This window comes from Gopherus flavomarginatus, chromosome 4, assembly GCF_025201925.1.
Source record: "Gopherus flavomarginatus isolate rGopFla2 chromosome 4, rGopFla2.mat.asm, whole genome shotgun sequence".
NCBI classification, from domain to species: domain Eukaryota; kingdom Metazoa; phylum Chordata; order Testudines; family Testudinidae; genus Gopherus; species Gopherus flavomarginatus.
In genome coordinates, this window is record NC_066620.1 from 3047332 (window position 1) to 3067747 (window position 20416).

Here is a 20416-nt window from a genome sequence, read left to right on the forward strand (position 1 = left end):
CCCTCCCCCCTCCCCGGCCCCGGAGCGCCCCCCGCCCACTCCCGACCCCCTCGCTCGTTCCCACCCCTCCTCCTGGCGCGCCCCCCCGCTCGTTCCTCTCCCCCTCCCGGCCCGGAGCGCCCCCCCTCTCCCCTCCCCGACCCCCCCGCTCGTTCCTCTCCCCCCTCCCCGCCCGGAGCGCCCCCCACCTCCCTCCCCGACCCCCCCCGCTCGTTCCTCTCCCCCCTCCCCCGGCCCGGAGCGCCCCCCCTCCCCTCCCCGACCCCCCCCCGCTCGTTCCTCTCCCCCCTCCCCGGCCCGGAGCGCCCCCCACTCCCCTCCCCGACCCCCCCCCGCTCGTTCCTCTCCTCCCTCCCCGGCCCGGAGCGCCCCCTCCCACTCGTTCCTCTCCCCCCTCCCCGGCCCGGAGCGCCCCCTCGCTCGTTCCCACCCCTCCTCCCTGGCGCGACCCCCCCCCCCGCTCGTTCCTCTCCCCCCTCCCCGACCCCCCCCCCGTTCGCTCCTCTCCCCGGCCGGAAGCTGCCCCCAACCTGGCGCGCGGCTCTGCGAGACCAGGATTCCCGCCGCTCCTGGAGACAGAGACGCCGAAGCAGTTAGAAGCCGCCTCATTGGTTGAGTTTGCGGCGGCGCTTCCTGCCTCCCCCATTGGCTGGCAGAACCGGGGCGGTCGCTCCTCGCCTGGCCATTGGCCGGTGTTTGACACGCGCGGAGCTGTGATTGGGCGCGTTGCTGCCGTTTTAGTGACGATGGGGGCGGGAAAGGAAGGTTCCCGGAAGTGAGTGTTGAGGAGCCGCCTGCCTGAAGCGCGTGTCCCTCGTAGGCCCCCCCCCCCCACCCCCGCCCCGCCCCGCCATGGCCGAGCCGGGCCCCGCCGCCTGCCTGCTGCTGCTCCCGCTGCTGCTGAGCCCGGCCCCGGCCGGCGGAGCCGCCGACGACACCGAGTGGGTCCGGCTGCCCAGCAAGTGCGAGGGTGAGGGGGGGGAGTCGGGGCTAATGAGGGGGCGGGGTGGGGTCGGGGGGCTGAGGTGGGATGGGGCTGCGGGAAGTGGGGGGTAAAGAGGGGTCGGGGGGCTGAGGTGGGGAGGGTCTGGGGGAAGTCGGGGGTAATGAGGGGGCAGGGTGGGGTCGGGGAGCTGAGGTGGAATGGGGCTGCGGGAAGTCGGGGGTAAAGAGGGGGCGGGGTGGGGTCGGGGGGCTGAGGTGGGGAGGGTCCCGGGGAAGTCGGGGGTAAAGAGGGGGCGGGGTGGGGTCGGGGGGCTGAGGTGGGGAGGGTCTGGGGGAAGTCGGGGGTAATGAGGGGGCGGGGTGGGGTCGAGGGGAGTTGAGGTGGGGAGGGTCTGGGGGAAGTCGGGGGTAATGAGGGGGCGGGGTGGGGTCGAGGGGAGTTGAGGTGGGGAGGGTCTGGGGGAAGTCGGGGGTAATGAGGGGGCGGGGTGGGGTCGGGGGGCTGAGGTGGGGAGGGTCTGGGGAAGTCGGGGGTAATGAGGGGGCAGGGTGGGGTCGGGGGGCTGAGGTGGGGAGGGTCTGGGGGAAGTCGGGGGTAATGAGGGGGCGGGGTGGGGTCGGGGGGCTGAGGTGGGGAGGGTCTGGGGGGAAGTCGGGGGTAATGAGGGGCGGGGTGGGGTCGGGGGGCTGAGGTGGGGAGGGTCTGGGGGAAGTCGGGGGTAATGAGGGGGCGGGGTGGGGTCGGGGGGCTGAGGTGGGGAGGGTCTCGGGGGGAAGTCGGGGGTAATGAGGGGGCGGGGTGGGGTCGGGGGGCTGAGGTGGGGAGGGTCTGGGGGAAGTCGGGGGTAATGAGGGGGCGGGGTGGGGTCGGGGGGCTGAGGTGGGGAGGGTCTGGGGGAAGTTGGGGGTAATGAGGGGGCTGGGTGGGGTCGGGGGGCTGAGGTGGGGAAGGTCTGGGGGAAGTCGGGGGTAATGAGGGGGCTGGGTGAGGTCGGGGGGCTGAGGTGGGATGGGGCTGCGGGAAGTGGGGGTAAAGAGGGGTCGGGGAGCTGAGGTGGGGAGGGTCCCGGGGAAGTCGGGGGTAAAGAGGGGGTGGGTCGGGGGGGCTGAGGTGGGGAGGGGTCTGGGGGAAGTCGGGGGTAATGAGGGGGCCAGGGTGGGGTCGGGGGGGCTGAGGTGGGGAGGGTCTGGGGGAAGTCGGGGGTAATGAGGGGGCGGGGTGGGGTCGGGGGGCTGAGGGTGGGGAGGGTCTGGGGGAAGTCGGGGGTAATGAGGGGGCGGGGTGGGGTCGGGGGGCTGAGGTGGGGAGGGTCTGGGGGAAGTCGGGGGTAATGAGGGGGCTGGGTGGGGTCGGGGGGCTGAGGTGGGGAGGGTCTGGGGGAAGTCGGGGGTAATGAGGGGGCTGGGTGGGGTCGGGGGGGCTGAGGTGGGGAGGGTCTGGGGAAGTCGGGGGTAATGAGGGGGCTGGGTGGGGTCGGGGGGCTGAGGGTGGGGAGGGTCTGGGGGAAAGTCGGGGGTAATGAGGGGGCTGGGTGGGGGTCGAGGGGGCTGAGGTGGGATGGGGCTGTGGGGAAGTCGGGGGGTAATGAGGGGGCTGGGTGGGGTCGGGGAGCTGAGGTGGGATGGGGCTGCGGGAAGTCGGGGGGCTGAGATGGGAGGGGCTGGGGTGGGGTCGAGGGCGATGAGGGATCTGGGGAGGTCGGGGGAAGGAGGAGTTTGGGGGAGGTCAGGGTGAGGCTGGGGGAAGCAGGGCGAGTGATGGGAGGTAGAAGAGCAACCGATCGTTCCCCATGTGGACGCTTGTAGAGGAGCGACAAGCAATCTGATAGGGGGAAGAGGTCCATGATCTCCCAGGCAAACCTGGAGGAAAGGAGAACACCAGTTTCCCGTGCTGACAGTTTGTGGCTTCTGGCTCTTTCCACAGGTTTCTCTCACTGTGGTTTCATAGAGGCACGTTTCCTGTAGTGGGTGGGGAGAAGAACAGTGAGAAAAGGGAACTGCTACTTTCTTGCTCCAATGGTCATGGCTCACACTGTCAGATGTTTGTTGTGGGAGGGGGGGGTGGGGTTCTACAATGCAAGGCATTTAAGCAAGAAGGTAAAGGAAAGACCTAACTATTGGGGGGAAAATCCCCATGCCAATAAAGAGGTGGTGATTGAGGAGAGGGACAAATAGGAATACTAGATTCTGGGGGGTAAGGGTGGGGGAAGAAGCAGGCCAAAAGTGTCTGTGTGTAAGAAGGGGGAGCAACAGAGGTTGTGGTGTGAAATATCTAGAGACGGGTGAACTGCTGCTCTGGGTGATGGAGCAGTTCTGGTGCACCCACTGACTTGAGTGTCTCTTGGTTAGCAGTTTGCACAATAGTTCACTAATTTCTCAACCAAAAAACTCTGGAATAAAAATTCCCTCTCCCAAATACAGTAGCCAGGGTGTCTAGTTTTGTGTGTTTTCTTGTTCGTTAAATAATTATAGAGTGTTTTTCCTGAAAACAAGCTACATGATGACACTTTAGTTATTTGTGCTTATCTCCAAGCATCTGCTTCTAAAATAGCCCTGCTTGCTGAAAATGGCCTACCTGTACCTAAAACAGGCAAGTTCCTTAGGAACGCAGTGCAGTTCAGTATGCCCACTAACCTGTTTGTGTTTTCCTCTTCTCCAGTGTGTAAGTATGTGGCAGTAGAGCTGAAATCTGCCTTTGAGGAAACTGGGAAGACAAGGAGGTGATTGACACAAAGTATGGCTTTCTAGACGGAAAGGGATCTGGAATCAAATATACGCAATCGTAAGTGAATCAGTCAGTGCATCCACTCAGTGACCTCTTCGCTGCTCTTCTGGATTAATAAATACCTCCACAAAGAGCATTCACAAGCAGGGGGTGATCTGGACACCTACCACACTTGGGGGCAAAGGTTGCTTCTCCCGTCTCCAGAGTTATTCATGTTGGCAACATGGGTGGGTCACTGCTGCTAAATTCCATTTGTCTTATGCTTTCCCAAACACACTCAGTTGTTAGTGTGCCTCAAATATCTGCATTGTAGAAGTTGTAATAGAAAGGTGGGAGTTCTGTAAGCTGAGGAGCGGACACTTGGGGTTTTGGATACCTGGGATTGAAGGATAACCATATTAGTGGATTTTTCTGCTATAGTGGTCAGGGATGAAGTAGTAGCCTAAGTTGGAATTTAAATAACTCTGGAGTTGAATGATGATTAACATGTCACTGGGAGAGCAGTGATGCGCTTCCTTAGACCTACTTCAGACTCTGCCCCCTTGGGCAAACCTCACTGCACCAGTTACATTCAGTTCACGTTTTCAAGTTTTCTCGCCCTCACAATTGAGAAGGGAAGAGAGCCTTGTAAAATGAGAACTGAGATTCCGAAGTACATTTCTGTGATGAACATTACTGCTGCAGAATACATGGCCCTGATCAGAGCCCTCGGGCAGTCGCTAGGCTAATAATCAAGGTTTGAAACAACCACTTGCCAGCACAAGACTTTTCTCAGCAAGGGTGGAGTTCAAGCCATCAGTTCCTGCAGAATTTCTGCTTCCATGGACCCTCTTCTGCCAGATGTAGGGCGGTGCCAGTCATCATTGTTGTTAATCTCAATTTTTGTCAAGACAGTTATTGGTTTGAGCATTGGCCTGCTAAACCCAGGGCTGTGAGTTCAGTCCTTGAGGGGGCCGTTTGGGGATTGGTCCTGCTTTGGGCAGGGGGTTGGACTAGATGATCTACTGAGGTCCCTTCCAACCCTAATAATCTATGATTCTATGTTTCCTCTGGGAGTTGTACATAGAGACAGTTTGAGCTGAGGCTTAAACAAGGCATCTGCCTGCTTCTTAGGTGTTTTGCACAGGGAACCCACTATGCTGCTGCTCAGGGATCTGCGCTGGCTGGCAGTATGTTTCTGGGTGTGGTTCAAAGTAGTGACTCTAACCTACAGAACCCTGAATGTCAGGGGCCACCTGTCTCACCCTCTTTGACAGCAGAGGTGGAGCTCTTGAAGTGTAGATGGGAAGGGCCTCCTAACAGGATGCTCTCTCAGGGCCTGTTGACTTTGGAAATAGCTTCCCCACCCTTGGCTTGCCACTGCTTGGCTTTGTGAGCTTCCAATCATGCTTCAAAACCCGCCTCTTCTCAGAGGGAAGGGGTGTGCTGATAAACAGACCAGGTTTGCCCAGTGTGGGCAGTTACTACTTCAGGATCACTCGGCAGCTTATGTTCCTGTCGGAGGAGGCAGTTCGATTCATGTGGGATGGTATTAATCTTCTAATTAAATCCAATTGTTTTTCAAGACATTGTTAGCTTGAAATCTAGTCACTTTCAGAACTCCAGAGATGTTACCTTCCCCTGAAGTATGTCTGCATTGGAGCTGAAGGGTTGATTTCCTGCACTAACTCTGATCAAGCTAGCATGCTAACAACAGCTGCCCCAAAGATGATCCTGTCCGATACCCTAGGTATGTACTCAGGGCTGCTAGCCCGCCGACACCACCATGGCTACGCTTCTATTTTTAGTGTGCTAGCTCAGTCAGAGCTATCGAGAGGATGTCTACTCAAGCTTGACATTACACTTCCAGCTGCAGTGCAGACAGACCCTTAGTCCCCCTTGCCAACGTCTGTGGTTTTACAACCACTCTTTGCTTTAAATGTTTTTCTCCCCGGCCACTGAGAGGAAATACAGATACAGAGAGAAGAAGCTGGCTATGGTGAAACAGTAAGGTTGCTGTGTACACATGGTGTGTACTGCACACAAAGTAAATACACTTTTCATTTGTCCTGGATATAAGTGTTACAAGTAACAATAGTGGGTAAACAACTTCAGGCACCAGTGAGATATTGTAAGTTGATGGGGGCCCTTTAATATGTGTCTGGTGCCTAGGGTATAAGATTGGGGCTGTACATTATGTTTTGAGCCCTCAAGATTGCAAAGATGATCTGCCAAACATGAATTGCCTGAGTCTACAGCAGGCAGCTCCAATCTGTTGCTCAGAGCTTTCCTGTGCAGTGGACAAGACTCTGGTTGTTTCACAGCTACTATTCAGACCTTTGAGGGCAAAAGTGCACCTTCTAATATTATTTCCATTCTGCTGCTGCTTGGCAAAGCGCTGAGCAGGAGCAGAGGCTGGCTCTGGAGCTAGCAACATGGGATAAGAAGCAGAAAATGATGGTTGTGATGGGAGTTATGCAGCAGAGACATCTTCTCCCCACACCTCCCTTGCAGTAGCCAGTACTCTCTGGGAGAGGAGTGAGGTTGCCAGGAAGCTGTAATGGAGGAGACTGTCCCTCTTTCAATAGCCAGATGGAGATAGGAGGAGCACAGTGGTGGAGCCCCCACCTCTTTACATTAGCCAGGGGCTGTGGAGGTAAGAAGAGGAATCTTTTTCCCTTCGGCACTTGGACGGAGGAGGGTTGGCAGGCAGACAGTGGAGTTCCAGTTGATTAGACACCTGCCATCAAGAGACCGATACCTTCTGAAAGGTGGAGCCTTTAAGCTGGCCCAGGACCAGCAAACTGGTGGAAATCCCAGCAGCTGTAGAGACTAGCCATTTCCCCAGCTCCCTCCTCCTGTGTCCATCTCTAGCCAGTGGCCTTAATCCTTGAGCTAGAATTTTTCTAGCCCCGTTAATGGACTGTAGCCTTTCTCGGGGAGCGGTACTAAATCCTTCCCCGTTTCACCAGCTTTTCCTCTGGGCAGGGACATCCGACTGATCGAGGTGACAGAGACCATCTGCAAGAGGCTGTTGGACTATAACCTGCACAAGGAGAGAACGGGCAGTAACAGGTTTGCAAAGGTTTGTATCATTGCTTGTTCTCTCTGACTGGAGCTTTAGTCAGACGCCCCTAGGCCTTGGCTTGCCAAGAGCATCCATGTTTGTGTCCTTGGTCTGCATCTGCGAAACAGACTTCCCAGGTATAGAACTAGCTTCTAAAGGAAGCTGCTTTGTTCTCTCCCTCCCTCAGCTTGTTAGTTTAACCACCTCTCCATAGCCCTGCTGGTGGGTGGCATGCAACCAAGAAGCCAGGTGGGGAGGTGTAGCAGACCTGTTCTCATGGCTGGAATGGGTAATGGGTATGTACTGAGCAGCTTCTTCTGCCTCTGGTTTGGGATCAGGTGCAGATTAACAATTCCATTTTAAAAAGTGTAGGTCGAGATCGCTAGCAGCCCACGTTAACATGCCACTCCAGTAATGTTAAAGCTAAAGATAGTCCCATCCTCTTGACTGCCCCTTGTGCATTTGCATTGTGGCTTTGCACCTGCCAGTGTTTCAAGGGAAACAGTGTGATCTGCTCTGTGTGGCAGAGAAGGCTGTGAAACCATGAATCTTGCAAGGCCTGTGCACAAGGGGGCAGAGTGTCCCAGAGAACTGTTTGGGTTTGGTTGAGTTTGCCTTTCCCAAAGGCATTTTGTGCAGTCTCAGGGCTGGGCCCAGGGATCATGCCTGTGATGGAAGAGATAGGGTTCTGTAGAGACTGCATCAGCCCAGAGAATGAGCTGGGGTTTTAGCCATGGGGAAGAAAGGCTTCCCCGTCCAAAGGACTATGTGGTACTGCTGTGCCCTAGAGTCAATCCCCACGATGACCTTATCCTTTTACCGTCAGGCCTCTCTCTCTAGCAGTCCCCTCTCCACTCACATCCAGGCCATGTCTGAGTCCTGCCACTGCTTCCTCTGGAACACTGCTTGAATCCAGCCTTTTCTGCCTGTTCAGACAGCCAAGCCTCTTCACGGGCTGCCAAGGACTGCATCCTCCATGCTACCCATATTGCACCAGCCATTTGAAAGAGAGCTGCTAGGACCATCTTCCTGGCCATCGCTCACACTGTCACCCTCCTATGAGTCCCTCCCCTGACTCCACACCAAGAGCAAGCTGCTTTACGCCCTCCCCTCTCATATCCTCTCCCACTTCACCAGGGATGCAGCCTCTTCCTCTGGCTTGTCTGCTCCTCATGCATGGAACGTCCTCCCCAAACTGAACCAGGTAGCCATTGCCCTCTGCTCCTTCAAACCCGGCATCTAGAGTCAGAACGCTGACAAGGAATCAGCCACCGCGTTAGCCGCCTTGGGGGCAGATGAGGAAAGTCCGTGTTTGTTCAGTCATGGAAGCACACACTTGGAACAAGTGTCATAGCTTTCCCCTTGCCCTCTTCCTCCTCCTCAGGCATGTTCTTCATGTCTGTCAAGCAGCAAGTGTGTTAGGGTCCTAGTCCAGCTGGAGCTGCTGGGTGCCGTACAGAGGAGGCCGGGTAGCAGATAAGGCCCAGGCTTTCACACCCTCCTGAGAAGTGAACAGACTGCTCAGCCACTTGCCCCTGAGGCTTCTCCCTTCATGCTGCACTGGTCCAACAACTCCTGGTCGGGTGGCTGGTGCCATACCCCCTCTTCTGCAGGGCTCTGAGCTGGCTCCCGTGTAGGGGAGCTGTGTGTGAGTTCTCCTCTCTCCCTTAGTGCAAGAGTCATATGTGTGGAGCTGGGATTCTGCCCGTCCCCGAAGGTGAGGTCACTCAGGTTACTGTGTCTCCTTAGGGAATGTCAGAGACGTTTGAAACCCTGCACAACCTGGTGCACAAAGGGGTGAAGGTGGTGATGGACATCCCCTATGAGCTGTGGAATGAGACCTCTGCTGAAGTGGCTGACCTCAAGAAGCAGGTACTGTCCAGAGGGTAGCACAGTGTCACTAGGGCCGCCAACGCAAGGTGCAGTAATGGCTGGGAGGCCGGGGATGCAGTATCTAAGACTCTTGCTGCTGGGCCGGGGAGATCTGGGAAGACGGGCTCAGGCTGCATGTGGGTGTCGTACTCCAAGAGTTCACTGCAGCATATGAGCTGTCCCTCTTTGGGACGCTCATCCTGGAGCTGTGCTTGCTCCCCACGTTGAGGGGCCCAGGGAGTGGGGTTAATAGGAAGGTCTCTTGGTGCTGGACTGTGCTTTCTCTCTGCGCTAGTGTGATGTGCTGGTGGAGGAATTTGAAGACGTGATTGAGGACTGGTACAAGCATCACCAGAAGGAAGACCTGGCTCAGTTTCTCTGTGCGAACCATGTGCTGAAAGGGAAAGACACAAGTGAGTTTCACCTCAGCAAATGCCAGGGGGCATTGGCCTCCAAGCAGAAGCAGCACGCGTGCTCCAGTGCTAGGGTGATGGGTGCAGCAGGGGAGTCCGAAGAGCATTGAAACACCATCTCTTAGTGTGAGTGGGAAGGGGGCGTAGGGTGGAGAGAGAGAACCTGACAGCCTCACTGCTCCCTTTTCTCCATGATGTCATCCCCGCAGGCTGCCTGGCAGAGCAATGGTCTAGCAAGAAGGGAGATGTAGCAACCGCGGGGGAGAGGGCAAAGAAAAAGAGTGGCAAGAACAAGAAGGCAGCAGAGAGGAAAAAGAAAAACAAGAAGACGAAGGTTGAGGAAGCAAAAAGCCCCCTGGGCCCAAGTGCTGAAGGGAGCCCTGAAGAGGAGGGGGATTTCCAGCCGAAGGCTTCCCTTGCGCACAGCCCAGCTGACGAGCTGTAGTCTCTCGGACACCGCGTGCCAATTTGCAGCCCATGGTAGGGACAGCGGACGCTCTGGACACATGGGATATTGGATGTGCTCTGGGCATCGCAGCAGCCAGTTGCCTCACAAGACGGTGACCCCTTATTTACTGAAGGGAAATAAATTAGAACTCTTCTAATTTATCGCTCCAAGGGTGGCAGCCTGTTCCTGCTGGGTGGAGATCTCGCCATCGCTAGTCAGCATTACCATGAGCAGCGGTGCCACATGGATCACAGAAGTGGAGTAACAGCAGCTGGCAGAGACCCCTGCACATGCAGGGCAGCTGGGCTGGACAGGAGATGCCTCCTGAGTAAGTGAGGTTGTTAAACTCCTCTTAATGCTCCCTAGACAATACAGATCCTGCCTTTAGCGAGAGAGACCTTCCACCCTCTGCTCTTCCCCTGCTGCCTCTTGCCCAGCTGGAGTGTATTGATGAGGGGTCTGGAAGTGGTAGAAAGGAGGCTGGTTTGCTCACGGCGGAGCCCCTGGCTTTTGTCTGAGCTGCCCCCAGGGCAGGGAATTTGGCAGTGGCTTGGAAGGAGAGTGGCTTCTGCCTGGCCAGCCTGGCGGGTTTGGACACACTGTCTGTTCCACAAAGGCCGGGCCCAGTCCTGCCCTCCCCTACGCCAGGCAGTCCCACTGAGCTTGCTGGGGTCCCACAATGAGTTATCCTCCCGCTCTGCAAGCTTGCTGCCCACCCCTCTCCCATAGGACCATTCCATTCAGGGGCAGCCATTCCAGCTTCCTGGAAGCCTGTGGTTCCTGCTGTTGCTGCAGAGAGGGCCCTTCCCCCATCTGCTAATGTCCTTTCCATTCGGTCTAGCCTGTGCTCCCTGCACTGGCTTTCATGCTCCCTGCTGCACTATGGGCAGCAGCTCCGTGCTTTGCAGGGAGAGGCTCCCTTGTGTTTTATGCAGTTCTTTGCTACCTGTTGGCGATTTTCTCTTAAAGTGCCAGTAGATGTCAAGTATCAGAGGGGTAGCTGTGTCTGTCGCTTTGTACAGATCCAGACTAAGAGTCCTGTGGCACCTTATAGACTAACAGACGTATTGGAGCATGAGCTTTCGTGAGTGAATACCTGCATGTGTCTGACAAAGTGGGTATTCACCCACAAAAGCTCATGCTCCAATACGTCTGTTAGTCTGGATCTGTAAAAGCAGCAAACAGACGTATTGTAGCATGAGCTTTCGTGGGTGAATACCCACTTCGTCAGACACATGCACATATTCACCCACGAAAGCTCATGCTCCAATACGTCTGTTAGTCTATAAGGTGCCACAGGACTCTTTTTAGTAGATATTAACACCCTCCCTGTGGGGTGCAGGAGCAGGACCCACTATGGCCTGCAGGGCACCCAGCTAACTTTGAATGCAGTCTTAGTCCCTCTTGCGTGTGCCCAGGAGGCTTCCATCAGCTCTTCCTGCTCATTAAAGCACATGGGGGACCCTAGCCTGGGAGTGGGGTATAGTCTGGTCCAGTGCAGCCAGGCTGCCCTGTGATCTCAGCACTGCAGCTCACTGAGAGAGCTGTTCTGCTAGAAGTAGATATGTTTCTGAGTGCTCTTGTGTCTCACGAGCTCGATCATGTGTCATGGAATATTCCCAGGTAGTGAGACTCATTGGTCTGACCCTGCTTTTCAGGCTAGTGAGCGACTGTTGGTTCCCTCCGCTAGGCAGGGCACCATACTCCAGGCACCAGCACTGCCAATTCTTGCCACTCTATCACAGGTCTCATGATATTTGGTGTTTTCTTTAAAACCTCAGCTCTTGGCGTCATGGGGTTATGAGCTTTAGAATGAAGCTGTTTCTAGCCCTCATGGCTGCAGGGGACAGCTTGAAAGTGTCACCAGAGTGTGACCTGAAAGGCTCAGAAATCAAAGAAAACCCCAAATGTGTGTTTTAAAAAAAAAAAAAAACAACAACAAATCTTGTGAGGATTGTTGGGGGCTAGCCCCTGGGTTCTGAGTGTGGGGGGCTGGCCCTACCTCTGAAGCGCAGCCCAAAAGGCACAATTGGAACTAAGTTTAGAATTATTTTTAAGCAAGGCAGCTTTATACCACTTCCTGCTGTGGAGTAATCCTGTAATGCAATTGACTGACTGCAGCAGGAGTGGCGGTGGGTCAGTACGACTGGGCATGGGTGACAGGGAGGAATGAATGAGAATATATGTGTGACGAGTTTTTGTCCCTTTGGGTTTGTTCTATGGCAACTCCAGCAGTTACTACAACTGTACACTGGACTTTGTTACTCAGAGCAAGGAACTTGGCATTCTAGTTGGCAAAACTGGCCTGAAGCAGCTGAGAGCCTCATGGCTACCAGCCCTCTCTTGTGGGTTATCCTCTGCTCACCTTTGTCCTTCTCTCTTCCCCATACAGTCCTCCCTGCCTCTTATTTTTCTCTTGACAACTAGCATAGCTTTCCCTTGGCCCACTCCTGATGTAGGATTGGCCTCCTCACCTGGGCGGGCTCCCAGCTACTGCTAGACATTGGCGTCTGCTTCTCAGCACTGACATGTCTCCTGCTAAGGACTGCTGCTGGGTTGCCCCTGGGCAGCCAGCAATGTGCCAATGGGGCGACAGGCCACTGTGCATTCAGGAGAGGTGCTTCCATGCTCTGAGCAGGGCAGAAGCCCAGCTGCCTCCCCATAGCCACAGTTGTGAGGCACTGGGCAGGACCCAAATGAAGGGCCAGTCTTGGTGCATTGATTTGTAGTTGCCAGGCAGGAAATCATTTGGCTCTGAAGCTAATGGGGGATGTGGAGGCTTCTGGGGATATTGGAGGATGGTGCAATGGAGATTGTAAAGTAACAATGGGAAACAGGCGGCTGCTGCTGCTCAAGGAGAAGTGGTCTGTAGCCTTTGTAATAGCAAGCGAACACACAGCACTGGGTGGGACTCCCTTCTGCAGCTGCAGAACATGTGGCCCTGGCCAGCACCTTGCGTGGGGAAGGGGACAAGCTCTATCTAAGTGCTCTGGAGGGGCAGGGGAGACTCCCTATATTCATTATGGTTCAAAGGCACCATCTGCCTCTGCTTCCTTATAGAGGAACAAATTCAGTTCAGAACAGAGCTCACCTTATTACAAACCCTAAATGGCTATTGAGGCTCCCAGCTAGGCAGCTGCTTCTCCCTTGGCTTCCAATGCAGACTGGCTACATCTCCTCTTGGCCAGTTCCTGGCATGCTGCAGCAAATCAGTCCAGACCCAGAGAAACGCTACTGCTTCCAGGGGCTCTCTGAACCAGCTGCACTTCAGGGTTTCCCTCTTCCCCGTGAGGTGAATGGCTTCTCCCTCTTTTCTCTGAAGAGAAGCTAGAGAGGGCAAGATGGGCTCAGGCCCCAAGCACCACAGCAGGATTCCTGTGCTGTGGAGCTGCCACCACTTCCCTTGAGCCTCATATCTCACTGTTAGGAACCTTTTCCTGCTACACTCTGCATCTTCTTCCCACCTCCTCCTTGTCTGAGTCTTATCCCCGCCCGATGTATCTGTACCAAACACTGGCAGCCTTGTGCTGCTGTTTACTCACTTCCTCAGGAATCCCCTGTTTTATTTTTGCTTTTCCCACATTCCCTCTGTGTTTGGTCTTCTCTTGAGGTGCCCACTGTGTTCTATGTAGTGTCTTCTTCCAGAAACCCCCTGCTCTTGAAACCCAATACTGCTGCAAGCTGTAATTACACACTGCAAACTCCTAGCTAATAGCACCCGCCTAGAGCCAGCTCCATGGGGCTCAGGAGCTTCGCTTTTGACTCTCCTCACTCTGGTGCATTTTAAATTCTCAGCTTTAATGTTAAGGTCATTTGGAGGGGGGTAAATTCATGCTGAAGCCTGTGTTGGGCTAGACAATTTGCTGGAGAGTGGGGGAGGGTTGTACAGTAGGGCTGGCACGTTCAGGGACTCTTACTCCCTGCATTTCATCCTGAAGGACTTTCCAGATCTCTCCCCCGTATTCCTCTGTGGGCATTTCTTATTTGCCCATCACCGTGGTGCCTGAGCCAAGCAGTTGCTTCACTCCCCACCCCCGAGATACACAATGCTGCATTATGTACAGGAGGTAACAGCACACGCCCACAGGCTGGCAAAGCATGCGCCGTCGCCCCCTCCCCCCCCCCCCCCCAACCTGCCAGGGCCACAGAATGTAACCCACTTCCCAGGTGCCTTAGAGAATCACTGCAGGTACAGTTTGGCTAGCACAGGGGGGCCAACTGGCTGAAAGTTCTCCTGGCCCTTTTCAGGTAGTAGTAAGCTCTGCAATGCCACAACCTCCCGCTTTTCATCTGCTGGGACAGCTGCTGCCCCTGCCATGCCTGCACTAGAAATGCTTCCAGCTCTGGCAGTGCTAGCAGAGGCTAGAGCCCTCCTGGAGATGGGCCAAAGGCTGCCAGTGGCACTGATTAGACTTCCTGAGCAGGCTTAGACAGGGCATTATGGGACAGTGTTAAAGATGCCAGCGAGCTGTTAACACAAGGGCAACTAACCCCAGGGGAAGCCGTCCTGAGCATGAACGGCTCCTTGGAAACGGGCGCACCTCTCAGATCACCAGCATCATTCCCCCAGCGCAGCGAGAGGGACTGGGTATGCCATGCAGACGCCCAGGCCCTGGCACATACACAGCAGTGAGATCTGCAATGCAGCCCTTCCCTCTACACTTCCCAGCTCTTCCTCCACTCATGGCGATCTGAGACAGTGAGGTGCAGCACTCACACAGAGAGATCACAGGAAAATGTTCTGTGGGCCTTCAGTAGAAAGAACCCTCCAGTAAAGCTGCCAACAAGAGACTCCAGCCCTACGGCAGAGCCTGGGTTACTGCTTTGTTTTTGACCCAAGCCTCTCGCCCCTATGTTCTAGGTGCTTGTCTGGCCTTGAGCCCAGTTCCAGGTGGGGTTGTTGAGCCCCAGGTGAGGCTCCTGGGTTTGTTTGCATACTGTGTTTGATTCCCCTAGTGCTTCGCAGTGGGTGGAGTGTTTACTGCTTTGGCCAAGATGAAACAGAAATCCAGTGTACTTCCCTAACTGCTGCTTAGCAGGGCTGATCGATCAGTTCTGCTCTGCTGCGTTGTCCCTGGGTCCACATAGTTGTTTGCGTAATTGCAGCCGAAGCCTTTCTGTAGGGGTTAGTGCCAATAAGTGTGATGCAACTAAGGCAGACCCTTTCCAGGTGCAGCTCAATGGCCATAAACACTGAAGGGGAGACACAGCCCAGGTCCAAGCCAGAGTAACTGCAGCCATTGAGATGCCTAGAGGTTGCATGCAGACATCTGGAATAGGAGCATGGGAGAGTTTCTCAAATGAACAAGAATCTTAAGACTCGTTATCAAGAGCACTGCTGCAAACTGGGCCTGCCCTGGGAAGGATGTAGAGAGAGCATCCAGCTGACTTCAGGCTGAACCCCAAGCAGTACAAACCCCTGTGCTGGACAGAGGGAATCTGCCTTTGACAGAGACCCAAAGCATTGAGATGGCTCAGAGAGGTTTCCATATGTGGGCATGGCAGGGAGCTGGTGCATGCACAAGGCAGGGAGGGTGGAGGGGCTCTTTTTATACCTGTCCTGACACAGGACAGTCAGGCCCTGTTTGCAGTTTGGCTCAGCACCTCACTGTTCTCAACAGGCTTATGGGTGTTGGTACCATCCTAGTCCTCCCCGGGCTAGGCTGGATTACAGAACCCAGCCAGTGGTGACAGAGCAGTAGCTGATAGCCCTTCCCTATGGTGCTCCTATTAACCTCTCGTTTTTCTTCCCCTGCCTCCCAAGATGGCTAAATTTTGGACGAGCAGTTGTATCTGTAACGTCTAGGGCCCTTTCAGTTCCATAGGCAGCTCTCTTGTGTTGGAGGGCTCGGTGGAGTGTGGCCTGTGATCCTCTGTGAATCTGGTTAATGGTCACATAGTTTCAACGTGAATTCACTCTTGTGTGCTATTTGCAGTTATTTTTAAATAAACTCTCTCTGTTTAAAGGTTTGTTTGTCCTGTTTCCTAAGTATATTAACCCATCTCACCTCTCTCTCTCTTCCCAGCTGAAATTTAACCTTAATCCCATGTTTATCTCAAACATTGGGCAGCTGCAGCTGTGGTGCCAAGAGAACAAAGATCTGAACTTCAGGTCAGAAATGGGCACCTACTCTGAATTGTGGGGATGAGGAGGTGCTGTCATGTATCCTAGAATCCTGTGTTTCTGCAGTCAAACCCCTTCTTTCTAGATCTGTGGACTGTAGCATTGTGTATAGGAACCTGGCTTCTAGTCTCCTGTTGGGTGTATGAATTGACACTGATCTTGCAAATTGATTGTGGGGTCAGTGTGGGATACTTTGCTAAATCTTCCCCTCATGCAACATAATGAAGAATGTGAATTGGACGATTTGGAAGCTTCTGTTTTCACATAAGTCCTAAGAGTGGGACTCACTGCAGTGCAAGTCTGAGTTGGCTGAAAGCTGTAAACGCAAAGTATGGCAAATGAAAGGGGAAAAGCAAAGTTTACCAGCCCTCCCCTAATCTATATCTCAGGGAAGTAACCCATGTGCACTTCACACCTCGCTCCAGTTGGCCAAGAAATGGAAATCCCTTCTTATGGGAAATGTTATTTTTGGAGAAAAGTCCCAAATTGGGACAAAAAGCCAAACCCTGACATCTTTCACTGGAAGGGAGTTCTGGGAAAAAATCCATTCCAGAAGAACCAAAACAGAATTGTTCGGCCAATGGGACTGGCTGCCTGGAAGGCAGAGAATGAAATTGACAAGGAGCTTTCCAGTCTGGTGACTGGAGAAACTGGTCTGGGTGGCTCTGAGCTGGGGCAGGAGCAACTCCTGTCAGTTTCATTTTCTGCCTTTTCACTTTCTGCTGCTTGCTATGGATCAAGGAGCAGCTTTATTTCTGCAAGTTCCACCCAGAACCGCTGAGCTGCTTCCAAGTATGGAAAGTGAAACATTTCATTTTCAGTGTCTCATTGAGTGATGGTGGAAATTTGACATGCAGCAGGGCCATGGGACCCTGGTTCATAGATGTCTTCCTGCCTTCCAGTGAAAAGAGTTGGATTTGGCCGTGTGATTTGCCAACATTTCCATCATGCAGCACGTACTGAGTGGAAAGCACCACTGGTCTCGGCATTCAGTTGGATTGGGTATAAGAACATTGGATGCAGTCAGAGAATATAGATTCTCAAGTTAGCATATGGCATGTTTAACACTCGTTTCCCTAGTTGGAGGGCCCTTGGGCAAGTGTGAATAGCCTAGAAGCAGACAGGCCTGGGGTTGGGAGTTGCTGGAGGGAAGGAAATGCAGCAGAACCAAGGAAACTCCCAAAAGCAGGGAAAACTGAAAGTAACAGGAAAGGAGGATGGTGAAGAATGAGCAGAACAGCAGTTTCTGATTGACGAGCACGTTTGCCTATTCACAACAACAAACGGGACCAAGTGCTGACCAGCTGATAATGAAAAGTTTGGTTCTTAGGGAAAGGCTGTCTTCTGTCTGGACAAACATTCCCCTTCCTCCTTGACCCTGTGTCGGTAGCTGGGTCAAGGGAAGGATTATTCCATCAACCCAGCACTGTCTCTCGTGGGGATTGGGTTGGTTTATCTGTTTTGCTCAAGGGGGTGGATTTTTGCACCCCTGAGCACCATAGTTGGGTTGATTTTACTTTTTAGTGTAGACCTGGTCTTAGTGTTCGCTGTGTAGTGTTAGAAACAAAAATCCCGCTGAGTAGAGGGGAACCTCCTGGGATACTGTGCAAGGCTGGGGGTTGTAGGGCAGGGTTGCCGTTTGCTATACTTAATTCTCAGGGGAGGCAGCAGTGAGGAGCTCACTGAGGACTGTTGTAGAAAATATGATGGCTGGAGGGGGTTTTCTCTGCTCAGCTGATTGTCTGCTGCTTGCAGGGTTTTCTGAAGAGGTGAGAGGGAGCCAGCCCCACACCCGACTGCCATGGTGACTGTCTCCCTTTCCGTAATGAGGAGGATGGGATGTGGAGCTCTAAGAACAGCCTCTGGTCTCTCTGGAGCTACAGTCTGCACCACTGGGCCTGTGGGCTGGTCCAGGGTCTGATGCAGCCCTGGCATTGATTGCTTCAGGAGCCACAGCCTCAAATAGCTGGAGAGCTCTGTGTCCTGTGCTGGGAGCTGTGGGGCACAAGAGGGCTGTCGGTGCTGGCCCTAGTCCATCCCTGTGCTGGGGGTATTTCTCGGGGGCTGGCTAAGCCAGCTTTGCAGCCCCTACAGCAGCTCCATCTGGAAGTTGTTCTGGCAGAGTGAGACCTGCCTGCTGGAGGTAGTCGCTGCTAGTGCCTGTCTGGCTGGAGCTGGTGAATCAATCGCTTTGAACTCAGTTCATTTTTGTGTTGTCTGAGCCACTTCACGTAATTGCAGTTGCTTAAAAAGGCATCTTTACTCTTGCATTTTGGGAGCTAGAAGGAACCAATTCCTTCCCCTGAAAGCAAAGTGCAGTCATGCCAGAGCATGTGGCCCTGCCCAGGCTGCACTGCATGCCCTGTGCCCACCCTGCCCGTTAGCAGGAACCCGAGATGTGTAGGGTTCCCTATTTTGCCTCCATATTGATCTGGGACATTCCCTGCTCTCAAGCACCATGGTTTCCCCCTCCCCTCCCCTCCTCCCCCCAATGTGTTCCCCTCTGCTTGTCCCCAGTTCCTCGGCTGTTAGCAGGTCTAAATCACACCCCTGTATCCCCCTAGCACTGTGTTCATTAACTTGTCTTCATTCTGACAGTGAATGACTGGACTTTGCTGGTAAATGCTGTAGCAGCAGCTGGAGGAGCTCAGCAGAAAGGGAAGCCCATGCAGGGTTGGGTAGTTGTTAACAGTCTCAGCTTGGCTCACCTGCATGTTACAAACCAGGCCCAGGAAATGTCCAGCCTAAGTCCTGGGCCTCCTGGCAGTGAGAACTCTCCCTTTCCTTGGTCCTCTCTGATTTGCTAATGAGACAAGCAGAGCCAGCATAGGGAGGGAGTCTTGACGTTGTAAGAGCCCAGAGCAGGCTGCTGGCAGAGGAGTGTCTGCTGGTTTAATACCACCAGCCACCCATAATGGGCCTCCAAAGCATGAGGTATGGGGCTCCCTGGAAATGAGGAGACATCTGAGGCAGCAGGGATGGAAGAGGAGTATTTGAGGAATGGAAGAGGCGGAATGAGGGAGCACTGGGTAGGGAAGAGAGAGAAGCTGTGTGCCTACGTATCTTATAAGCAGCTCCCAGACCACCACCCTCTTTACACAAGAATCTGTCTGAGAGAGGAGGTGCGTAGGAGGCACATATGAATGAGTGGGCTAGAGAAGGTAGCCAGGCACTCATACACCTTGTCTCTAACACAGGAGCAAAGGGCCAGTCTGGAACTGAAAGACAACGTGTGCAAACCGGCAAAGGACATACATTTATGTGAATACATAACTTGTGGCATTGAGTTCCACAAACCCATTATCTGAGTGCAAAAGCTCAGCACAGGTTTGTCTAATCTTTGCAGCCTGAGGGCCAAATATGTTGTTAAAAAAGATCTGGAGCCCACAATCCACTCTCTGAGGCAGGTTCTCTCCTCTGTCCCATTCCCTCTGCACTCCTTGAGCATCACAAAGACAGAAGAAACTACCTGCAGTTGTCTTGCTGGGGATTCCCATACTGGGTGGTTGGGGTGGTGTTTCCTGTCCCGTGTGCTGGGTAGTAACGCAAAAGGACTCCGTGCTTAAAAAACTAAACTGGCTTTTTTTATTAAGAGAACTATTTACAGAGATGCTGCATCTGCACTGCAGCCAGCATTCCAGCCATCTGCACACAGACTGACTTCCTTTGCTACCTCCAAATTCTTCCTTCCTACAACCTGTGCTCCATCCTCCAATTTCCACACAGGTTGCTGCAGGAGGGGAGTCTCCAGTGAGTAGACCTGGCCCAGCCAGCTCCTACAGCTCCCTCTGCAGTCCTTGGGGGGTCTGGATGCAGGGCCAGCTTTAGGAAGTGCGGGGCCCAATTTGAACAGTTTCGACAGGGCCCTGGCAGGGATGACATGTAAAAAAAAACACATGGGGCTTGAACTCACCGGGCGGTGCTCCGAGTCTTCAGCGGCACTTCGGCGGCGAGTCCTTCACTCGCTCCAGGTCTTCGGCAGCACTGAAGGACCCGCCGCCGAAGTGTTGCCAAAGACCCAGAGCAAGCGAAGGACTCGCCGCCGAAGTGCCACCGAAGACCCGGAATGCCACCAGGTGAGTAAAAATTAAAAAGGTGCCTGTAGCCAGGGAAGGGATTCTCACTGGGCGCGGGGCCAGATTCGGGGAAACTGGTGGAATAGGCCCTGTCTGGATGGTATGTGATGTGCTCCAGCTACCCCAGTGCGGGAAGGATCCCTGGAGGACCACAGCAAACTAGCCCAACTTAGAGTAGCCTCTAGGTCCTATCTAGGGATGGGTCAGAGTCTGAACATGGTCTTTTGCTGGTAGTTGGTGCCATAGCAATGGCAATTTCCTGCCAGATCCTGGGGAGATCTTATTAAGTTTAAGTGTGTTGGGGATGCACTGTATGAAATGAATGGCTTGTGTATTCTGGTGGGCTGGGGTTGGATGTAACTTCTCTCAAGAGGGAGAAGATGGGATGTGAACCCTGGGAAGTGTTATGAACTTCAAAGGACAATACTGAACAATGTGTCAGACAAGAATGGTCATACATACAAGCCAAGGAGACTTTTGGGACAGTGTCAAGTGATTTTCCTGGGGAATCGGTGCAAATTTCTCACTGCAGTTATACAAAAACCCAGCCCTTTGGAGCCATGCCCTGAGGAGGGGGTCCACTGTCTGCTGATCATCTGCTGTCCCACTCTCAAGATCCAAGGCCTAAGCTGGATAAAGGAGAGGCTGAACTATCCAAGGGGAGCTTGTTCTGAGCTAAGACTGTTGTAAACTTGTAACTCCAGGGAAAACCCAGGTGGGATTTGAAGGACTGACTCTTATCTGAGCCCTTGTTGGAGTTGGGGTCG

General features: G+C 54.1%; 2 protein-coding genes and 1 long non-coding RNA gene across 4 annotated transcripts in view; 2 read left to right on the forward strand and 1 right to left on the reverse strand.

Annotated features, from left to right (window-relative positions):
- LOC127049890 (protein canopy homolog 3-like) overlaps positions 1 to 15813 on the forward strand; it is a 46213-nt gene extending 30400 nt beyond the window's left edge. Inside the window, exon 7 of one of the 2 annotated variants that reach the window (XR_007774094.1) lies at positions 15476 to 15813. The gene's annotated coding sequence lies outside the window, so the exon portion shown is untranslated. Of the gene's footprint in view, positions 1 to 11432; positions 11641 to 15475 lie in introns of those variants that run through there. The other variant, XR_007774092.1, reaches the window with a different exon arrangement.
- The window catches only part of LOC127049902 (uncharacterized), a 29507-nt gene that overhangs the window by 6158 nt on the left and 2933 nt on the right, over positions 1 to 20416 (reverse strand). The gene's annotated exons all lie outside the window — the stretch shown is intronic.
- Positions 841 to 11640, forward strand: LOC127049891 (protein canopy homolog 3-like). Its single transcript, XM_050951252.1, is given in 7 exon segments — positions 841 to 970; positions 3605 to 3655; positions 3658 to 3727; positions 6638 to 6734; positions 8466 to 8588; positions 8884 to 9001; positions 9211 to 11640. Coding segments are annotated over 7 exon segments (813 nt in total). The 5' UTR covers positions 841 to 852; the 3' UTR covers positions 9447 to 11640.